The sequence below is a fragment of the Coregonus lavaretus genome (genome assembly GCF_964263955.1).
Source record: "Coregonus lavaretus genome assembly, contig: HAP1_SCAFFOLD_6635, whole genome shotgun sequence".
NCBI classification, from domain to species: domain Eukaryota; kingdom Metazoa; phylum Chordata; class Actinopteri; order Salmoniformes; family Salmonidae; genus Coregonus; species Coregonus lavaretus.
In genome coordinates, this window is record NW_028163243.1 from 1 (window position 1) to 10,000 (window position 10,000).

Genomic DNA, 10,000 nt, shown 5'->3' on the forward strand with positions numbered 1-10,000 from the left:
CCCGGGTCCTTCTCTCCACTCCTCCCCCTCCCTCTCACTCTCGTCTCCCCCTCTCCCTCTCTTCACCTCCTCCTCTCCTGCCCTGAGGCAGTGAGACTCTCAGCTCAGAGAAGATCCAAGGGAATAATGAGAAATATGGAAATGTTCAAACTCAACTTGCAGTGACTAACACGCCTCTCTCTGTCTCTCTCTGTTTATCTCTCTCCATTCACTCCCCCTCTCTCTCTCTCTCTCTCTCTCTCTCTCTCTCTCTCTCTCTCTCTCTCTCTCTCTCTCTCTCTCTCTCTCTCACTCTGTCTCTCTCTCTCTCTCTCTCTCTCTCTGTCTCGCTCTGTCTCTCGCTCTCTGTGTTCTCCGTCTCTTTCTGCCAGACTGTCTCTCTTCATATCTCTCTGTCTGTCTTTCTCCTCCCCTCCTTCTCCCTCCATCTCTCCCTCCTCCATATCTCCTCCTCCATCTCTCCTCCCCTCCTTCCCTCCTCCATATCTCCTCCTCCATCTCTCCTCCCTCCTTCTCCCCTCCATTCCTCCCTCCTCCATATCCTCCTCCATCTCTCCTCCCCCTCCTTCCCTCCTCCATATCTCCTCCTCCCCTCCTTCTCCCCTCCATTCCTCCCTCCTCCATATCTCCTCCTCCATCTCTCCTCCCCTTCTTCCTCCTCCATATCTCCTCTCCATCTCTCCTCCCCTCCTTCTCCCCTCCATTCCTCCCTCCTCCATATCTCCTCCTCCATCTCTCCTCCCCTCCTTCTCCCCTCCATATCTCCTCCTCCATCTCTCCTCCCCTCTTCTCCCCTAAATCTCTCCTCCTCCATCTCTCCTCCCCTCCATCTCCCCTCCTCCATCTCTCCTCCTCCATCTCTCCTCCTCCATCTCTCCTCCTCCATCTCTCCTACTCCATCTCTCCCTCCCATCTCTCCCTCTCCATCTCCCCTCCTCCATCTCTCCTCCTCCATCTCTCCTACTCCATCTCTCCCTCCTCCATCTCTCCCTCTCCATCTCCCTCCTCCATCTCTCCTCCATCTCTCCTCCTCCATCTCACCTCCTCCATCTCTTCTCCTCCATCTCTTCTCCTCCATCTCTCCTACTCCATCTCTCCTCCTCCATCTCTCCCTCCTCCATCTCTCCCTCCATCTCTCCTCCTCAGTCTCTCTCTGTCTGCTTCATATGGTGTTATTGAGATGAATGATAACTATGTATCTACAGGTGTGACGTCAGAAGCGCTGGTTACAAAGTGCTGGTGTTGCTGATGGCAGTGCTTTTACACCAAATAAAGTCCAGTCAAATAAAGTAGTTTTGAAACTCTCTCCTTCACTCCCTCTCTCTCTGCCTTTTATTTCCCTCCTCTATGCCCCCTCCCCCTATATCCCCCTCCTCTCTCTTTCTCTCCCCCCTCTCCATCTCTCTCTCTCTCTCCCCTTCCTCTCTCTCCCTCCCCCTCCTCTCTCCCTCCCCCTCCTCTCTTTCCTCCCCTCCTCTCTTTCCTCCCCCTCCTATCCTTCCCTCCCCCTACTCTCCTTCCCTCCCCCTCCTCTCCTTCCCTCCCCCTCCTCTCTCTCCCTCTCCCTCCCCCTCCTCTCATTCCCTCCCCCTCCTCTCTCTCTCTCTCTCCTCTCTCTCTCTCTCCTCTCTCTCTCTCCCTCCCCCTCCTCTCTCCCTCCCCCTCCTCTCTCTCTCTCCCTCCTCCTCCTCTCTCTCACTGCCCCTACTCTCTCCCTCCCCCTCCTCTCTCTCACTGCCCCTCCTCTCTCCCTCCCCCACCTCTCTCTCCCCCCCTCCTCTCTTTCCTCTCCCTCCCCCTCCTCTCCTTCCCTCCCCCTCTCTCCCCCTCTCCCTCCCCTTCCCCCTCTCTCCCTCCCCCTCCTCTCCTTCCCTCCTCTCTCTCTCTCCCCCTCTCCCTCTCTATATCTCTACCCTCCTCCCCCTCTCTCTCAGAGCCCTTCAGCGCGTCTGTCTGGGTCATGATGTTTGTGATGCTGCTACTGGTCACAGCCATCGCTGTCTTCCTGTTTGAGTTCGTCAGTCACTGGGATTCAACCGCAACTTGGCCCAGGGCAAAGGTACACTCTCTCACACACACACACACACACACACACACACACACACACACACAAACACACACACACACACACACACACAACCCCTTAACTTTAACCTCAGCCCCAATACTAACCGCTGACCTTATATCCATTATATCAATGTAATCTACAGCTGTTAGCAGTGAAACACTGTTTATATCAATGTAATCTACAGCTGTTAACAGTGAAACACTGTTTATAATCTACAGCTGTTAGCAGTGAAACACTGTTTGTAACCTACAGCTGTTAGCAGTGAAACACTGTTTATAATCTACAGCTGTTAGCAGTGAAACACTGTTTATAATCTGCAGCTGTTAGCAGTGAAACACTGTTTATAATCTACAGCTGTTAGCAGTGAAACACTGTTTATAATCTACAGCTGTTAGCAGTGAAACACTGTTTATAATCTACAGCTGTTAGCAGTGAAACTGTTTATATCAACGTAATCTACAGCTGTTAGCAGTGAAACACTGTTTATAATCTACTGCTGTTAGCAGTGAAACACTGTTTATAATCTACAGCTGTTAGCAGTGAAACACTGTTTATAATCTACAGCTGTTAGCAGTGAAACACTGTTTATAATCTACATCTGTTAGCAGGGAAACACTGTTTATATCAACGTAATCTACAGCTGTTAGCAGTGAAACACTGTTTATATCAACGTAATCTACAGCTGTTAGCAGTGAAACACTGTTTATAATCTACAGCTGTTAGCAGTGAAACACTGTTTATAATCTACAGCTGTTAGCAGTGAAACACTGTTTATAATCTACAGCTGTTAGCAGTGAAACACTGTTTATAATCTACAGCTGTTAGCAGTGAAACACTGTTTATAATCTACAGCTGTTAGCAGTGAAACACTGTTTATAATCTACATCTGTTAGCAGGGAAACACTGTTTATATCAACGTAATCTACAGCTGTTAGCAGTGAAACACTGTTTATATCAACGTAATCTACAGCTGTTAGCAGTGAAACACTGTTTATAATCTACAGCTGTTAGCAGTGAAACACTGTTTATAATCTACAGCTGTTAGCAGTGAAACACTGTTTATAATCTACAGCTGTTAGCAGTGAAACACTGTTTATAATCTACAGCTGTTAGCAGTGAAACACTGTTTATAATCTACAGCTGTTAGCAGTGAAACACTGTTTATAATCTACAGCTGTTAGCAGTGAAACACTGTTTATAATCTACATCTGTTAGCAGTGAAACACTGTTTATATCAACGTAATCTACAGCTGTTAGCAGTGAAACACTGTTTATATCAAGGAAATCCACAGCTGTTAGCAGTGAAACACTGTTTATATCAACGTAATCTACAGCTGTTAGCAGTGAAACACTGTTTATATCAAGGTAATCTACAGCTGTTAGCAGTGAAACACTGTTTATATCAAGGTAATCTACAGCTGTTAGCAGTGAAACACTGTTTATATCAACGTAATCTACAGCTGTTAACAGTGAAACACTGTTTTATAATCTACAGCTGTTAGCAGTGAAACACTGTTTATAACCTACAGCTGTTAGCAGTGAAACACTGTTTATAATCTACTGCTGTTAGCAGTGAAACACTGTTTATAATCTACAGCTGTTAGCAGTGAAACACTGTTTATAATCTACAGCTGTTAGCAGTGAAACACTGTTTATAATCTACAGCTGTTAGCAGTGAAACACTGTTTATAATCTGCAGCTGTTAGCAGGGAAACACTGTTTATATCAACGTAATCTACAGCTGTTAGCAGTGAAACACTGTTTATATCAACATAATCTACAGCTGTTAGCAGTGAAACACTGTTTATAATCTACAGCTGTTAGCAGTGAAACACTGTTTATAATCTACAGCTGTTAGCAGTGAAACACTGTTTATAATCTACAGCTGTTAGCAGTGAAACACTGTTTATAATCTACAGCTGTTAGCAGTGGACCACTGTTTATAATCTACATCTGTTAGCAGTGAAACACTGTTTATAATCTACATCTGTTAGCAGTGAAACACTGTTTATATCAACGTAATCTACAGCTGTTAGCAGTGAAACACTGTTTATATCAAGGAAATCCACAGCTGTTAGCAGTGAAACACTGTTTATATCAACGTAATCTACAGCTGTTAGCAGTGAAACACTGTTTATATCAAGGTAATCTACAGCTGTTAGCAGTGAAACACTGTTTATATCAAGGTAATCTACAGCTGTTAGCAGTGAAACACTGTTTATATCAACGTAATCTACAGCTGTTAACAGTGAAACACTGTTTTATAATCTACAGCTGTTAGCAGTGAAACACTGTTTATAACCTACAGCTGTTAGCAGTGAAACACTGTTTGTAACCTACAGCTGTTAGCAGTGAAACACTGTTTATAATCTACAGCTGTTAGCAGTGAAACACTGTTTATAATCTACAGCTGTTAGCAGTGAAACACTGTTTATAATCTACAGCTGTTAGCAGTGAAACACTGTTTATAATCTACAGCTGTTAGCAGTGAAACACTGTTTATAATCTACAGCTGTTAGCAGTGAAACACTGTTTATAATCTACAGCTGTTAGCAGTGGACCACTGTTTATAACCTACAGCTGTTAGCAGTGAAACTGTTTATAATCTACAGCTGTTAGCAGTGAAACTGTTTATAATCTACAGCTGTTAGCAGTGAAACACTGTTTATAATCTGCAGCTGTTAGCAGGGAAACACTGTTTATATCAAGGTAATCTACAGCTGTTAGCAGTGAAACACTGTTTATATCAAGGTAATCTACAGCTGTTAGCAGTGAAACACTGTTTATATCAAGGTAATCTACAGCTGTTAGCAGTGAAACACTGTTTATATCAACGTAATCTACAGCTGTTAACAGTGAAACACTGTTTTATAATCTACAGCTGTTAGCAGTGAAACACTGTTTATAACCTACAGCTGTTAGCAATCAATCAATCAATCAATTTTATTTTATATAGCCCTTCTTACATCAGCTAATATCTCGAAGTGCTGTACAGAAACCCAGCCTAAAACCCCAAACAGCTAGTAATGCAGGTGTAGAAGCACGGTGGCTAGGAAAAACTCCCTAGAAAGGCAAAACCTAGGAAGAAACCTAGAGAGGAACCAGGCTATGAGGGGTGGCCAGTCCTCTTCTGGCTGTGCCGGGTGGAGATTATAACAGAACCATGCCAAGATGTTCAAAAATGTTCATAAGTGACAAGCATGGTCAAATAATAATCAGGAATAAATCTCAGTTGGCTTTTCATAGCCGATCATTAGAGTTTAAAACAGCAGGTCTGGGACAGGTAGGGGTTCCATAACCGCAGGCAGAACAGTTTAAACTGGAATAGCAGCAAGGCCAGGCGGACTGGGGATAGCAAGGAGTCACCACGGCCGGTAGTCCCGACGTATGGTCCTAGGGCTCAGGTCTCTCAGTTGGCTTTTCATAGCCGATCATTTAGAGTTGAAAACAGCAGGTCTGGGACAGGTAGGGGTTTCGTAGCCGCAGGCAGAACAGTTGAAACTGGAATAGCAGCAAGGCCAGGCGGACTGGGGGCAGCAGGGTGTCATCATGCCCGGTAGTCCTGACGTATGGTCCTAGGGCTCAGGTTCTCAGAGAGAAAGAGAGAACGAGAGAATTAGAGAGAGCATACTTAAATTCACACAGGACACTGGATAAGACAGGAGAAGTACTCCAGGTATAACCAACTAACCCCAGCCCCCCGACACATAAACTACTGCAGCATAAATACTGGAGGCTGAGACAGGAGCGGTCCGGAGACACTGTGGCCCCATCCGAAGAAACCCCCGGACAGGGCCAAACAGGAAGGATATAACCCCACCCACTCCGCCAAAGCACAGCCCCCGCACCACTAGAGGGATATCCCCAACCACCAACTTACAATCCTGAGACAAGGCCGAGTATAGCCCACAGAGGTCTCCACCACAGCACAAACCAAGGGGGGGGGGGGGCGCCAACCCAGACAGGAAGATCACGTCAGTAACTCAACCCACTCAAGTGACGCACCCCTCCCAGGGACGGCATGAAAGAGCACCAGCAGGCCAGTGACTCAGCCCCTGCAACAGGGTTAGAGGCAGAGAACCCCAGTGGAGAGGGGAACCGGCCTGGCAGAGACAGCAAGGGCTGTTCGTTGCTCCAGCCTTTCCGTTCACCTTCACACTCCTGGGCCAGACTACACTCAATCATATGACCTACTGAAGAGATAAGTCTTCAGTAAAGACTTAAAGGTTGAGACCGAGTCTGCGTCTCTCACATGGGTAGGCAGACTGTTCCATAAAAATGGAGATCTATAGGAGAAAGCCCTGCCTCCCGCTGTTTGCTTAGAAATTCTAGGGACAATTAGGAGGCCTGCGTCTTGTGACCGTAGCGTACGTATTGGTATGTACGGCAGGACCAACTCGGAAAGATAGGTAGGAGCAAGCCCATGTAACGCTTTATAGGTTAACAGTAAAACCTTGAAATCAGCCCTTGCCTTAACAGGAAGCCAGTGTAGGGAAGCTAGCACTGGAGTAATATGATCAAATTTCTTGGTTCTAGTCAGGATTCTAGCAGCCGTATTTAGCACTAACTGAAGTTTATTTAGTGCTTTATCCGGGTAGCCGGAAAATAGAGCATTGCAGTAGTCTAATCTAGAATAATTTAGCAGTGAAACACTGTTTGTAACCTACAGCTGTTAGCAGTGAAACACTGTTTATAATCTACAGCTGTTAGCAGTGAAACACTGTTTATAATCTACAGCTGTTAGCAGTGAAACACTGTTTATAATCTACAGCTGTTAGCAGTGAAACACTGTTTATAATCTACAGCTGTTAGCAGTGAAACACTGTTTATAATCTACAGCTGTTAGCAGTGAAACACTGTTTATAATCTACAGCTGTTAGCAGTGGACCACTGTTTATAACCTACAGCTGTTAGCAGTGAAACTGTTTATAATCTACAGCTGTTAGCAGTGAAACACTGTTTGTAATCTACTGCTGTTAGCAGTGAAACACTGTTTATAATCTACAGCTGTTAGCAGTGAAACACTGTTTATAATCTACAGCTGTTAGCAGTGCAGGTAGTAATGAGGCTATATACAAGGAGTAGCAGTACTGAGTCAATGTGCAGGGGTACCAGGTAGTAATGAGACTATATACAGGAAGTAGCAGTACTGAGTCAATGTGCAGGGGTACCAGGTAGTAATGAGACTATATACAGGAAGTAGCAGTACTGAGTCAATGTGCAGGGGTACCAGGTAGTAATGAGGCTATATACAGGAAGTAGCAGTACTGAGTCAATGTGCAGGGCTACCAGGTAGCAATGAGGCTATATACAGGAAGTAGCAGTACTGAGTCAATGTGCAGGGCTACCAGGTAGCAATGAGGCTATATACAAGGAGTAGCAGTACTGAGTCAATGTGCAGGGGTACCAGGTAGTAATGAGACTATATACAAGGAGTAGCAGTACTGAGTCAATGTGCAGGGGTACTAGGTAGTAATGAGGCTATATACAAGGAGTAGCAGTACTGAGTCAATGTGCAGGGGTACCAGGTAGTAATGAGACTATATACAGAAAGTAGCAGTACTGAGTCAATGTGCAGGGGTACCAGGTAGTAATGAGGCTATATACAGGAAGTAGCAGTACTGAGTCAATGTGCAGGGGTACCAGGTAGTAATGAGGCTATATACAGGAAGTAGCAGTACTGAGTCAATATGCAGGGGTACCAGGTAGTAATGAGGCTATATACAGGAAGTAGCAGTACTGAGTCAATGTGCAGGGGTACCAGGTAGTAATGAGGCTATATACAGGAAGTAGCAGTACTGAGTCAATGTGCAGGGGTACCAGGTAGCAATGAGGCTATATACAAGGAGTACCAGTACTGAGTCAATGTGCAGGGGTACCAGGTAGTAATGAGGCTGTATACAGGAAGTACCAGTACTGAGTCAATGTGCAGGGGTACCAGGTAGTAATGAGGCTATATACAAGGAGTAGCAGTACTGAGTCAATGTGCAGGGGTACCAGGTAGTAATGAGACTATATACAAGGAGTAGCAGTACTGAGTCAATGTGCAGGGGTACTAGGTAGTAATGAGGCTATATACAAGGAGTAGCAGTACTGAGTCAATGTGCAGGGGTACCAGGTAGTAATGAGACTATATACAGAAAGTAGCAGTACTGAGTCAATGTGCAGGGGTACCAGGTAGTAATGAGGCTATATACAGGAAGTAGCAGTACTGAGTCAATGTGCAGGGGTACCAGGTAGTAATGAGGCTATATACAGGAAGTAGCAGTACTGAGTCAATGTGCAGGGGTACCAGGTAGTAATGAGGCTATATACAGGAAGTAGCAGTACTGAGTCAATGTGCAGGGGTACCAGGTAGCAATGAGGCTATATACAAGGAGTACCAGTACTGAGTCAATGTGCAGGGGTACCAGGTAGTAATGAGGCTGTATACAGGAAGTACCAGTACTGAGTCAATGTGCAGGGGTACCAGGTAGTTGAGGTAATTGAGGTAATACATTTTGTACAAGTAGGTAGGGGTAAAAGTGACTAGGCAATCAGGATAGAATATAAACAGAGCAGAAGCAGCCTACGTGAAGAGTGTCAGTGTGTGTGTGTGTCTGTGTGTGTGTGTGTTTGTGGCATCAATATTCATGTGTGTGTATGTGTGTGTATGTAGTGTGTGTGTGTGTGTGTGTGGGTGTGAGTGTGGTGGAGTGTATTAGAGTGTCTGTGTAGTATGTGTGAGTGTGTGGGTAGAGTCCAGTGTGCATAGAGTCAGTTTAAGAAATACTGTAATATCACTTACTGTTAGTGTTACTGGTACCAGAGGCTACTGTGTACTAGTGGAGTGTCTGTTAGTATTACTGGTACCAGAGGCTACTGTGTACTAGTGGAGTGTCTGTTAGTATTACTGGTACCAGAGGCTACTGTGTACTAGTGGAGTGTCTGTTAGTGTTACTGGTACCAGAGGCTACTGTGTACTAGTGGAGTGTCTGTTAGTATTACTGGTACCAGAGGCTACTGTGTACTAGTGGAGTGTCTGTTAGTGTTACTGGTACCAGAGGCTACTGTGTACTAGTGGAGTGTCTGTTAGTATTACTGGTACCAGAGGCTACTGTGTACTAGTGGAGTGTCTGTTAGTATTACTGGTACCAGAGGCTACTGTGTACTAGTGGAGTGTCTGGTAGTGTTACTAGTACCAGAGGTTACTGTGTACCAGTGGAGTGTCTGTTAGTATTACTGGTACCAGAGGCTACTGTGTACCAGTGGAGTGTCTGTTAGTATTACTGGTACCAGAGGCTACTGTGTACTAGTGGAGTGTCTGTTAGTATTACTGGTACCAGAGGCTACTGTGTACTAGTGGAGTGTCTGTTAGTGTTACTGGTACCAGAGGCTACTGTGTACTAGTGGAGTGTCTGTTAGTGTTACTGGTACCAGAGTCTACTGTGTACTAGTGGAGTGTCTGGTAGTGTTACTGGTACGAGAGGCTATTGTGTACTAGTGGAGTGTATGTTATTATTACTGGTACCAGAGGCTACTGTGTACTAGTGGAGTGTCTGTTAGTATTACTGGTACCAGAGGCTACTGTGTACTAGTGGAGTGTCTGTTAGTGTTACTGGTACCAGAAGCTACTGTGTACTAGTGGAGTGTCTGTTAGTATTACTGGTACCAGAGGCTACTGTGTACTAGTGGAGTGTCTGTTAGTGTTACTGGTACCAGAGGCTACTGTGTACTAGTGGAGTGTCTGTTAGTGTTACTGGTACCAGAGGCTACTGTGTACTACAAGAGTGTCTGTTAGTATTACTGGTACCAGAGGCTACTGTGTACTAGTGGAGTGTCTGTTAGTATTACTGGTACCAGAGGCTACTGTGTACTAGTGGAGTGTATGTTAGTGTTACTGGTACCAGAGGCTACTGTGTACTAGTGGAGTGTCTGTTAGTGTTACTGGTA

The 10,000-nt window shown here is 45.2% G+C and overlaps 1 protein-coding gene across 1 annotated transcript in view; it reads left to right on the forward strand.

Moving 5' to 3' along the window:
* Window positions 1–1,934: 1,934 nt before the first annotated feature.
* LOC311118353 (glutamate receptor ionotropic, NMDA 2A-like) overlaps window positions 1,935–10,000 on the forward strand; it is a gene marked incomplete at both ends in the record, with an annotated part of 20,905 nt that continues 12,839 nt past the window's right edge. Inside the window, 2 exon segments of the mRNA XM_084193165.1 lie at window positions 1,935–2,021; window positions 2,024–2,059. Coding sequence (XP_084049291.1) covers window positions 1,935–2,021; window positions 2,024–2,059 — 123 coding nt within the window.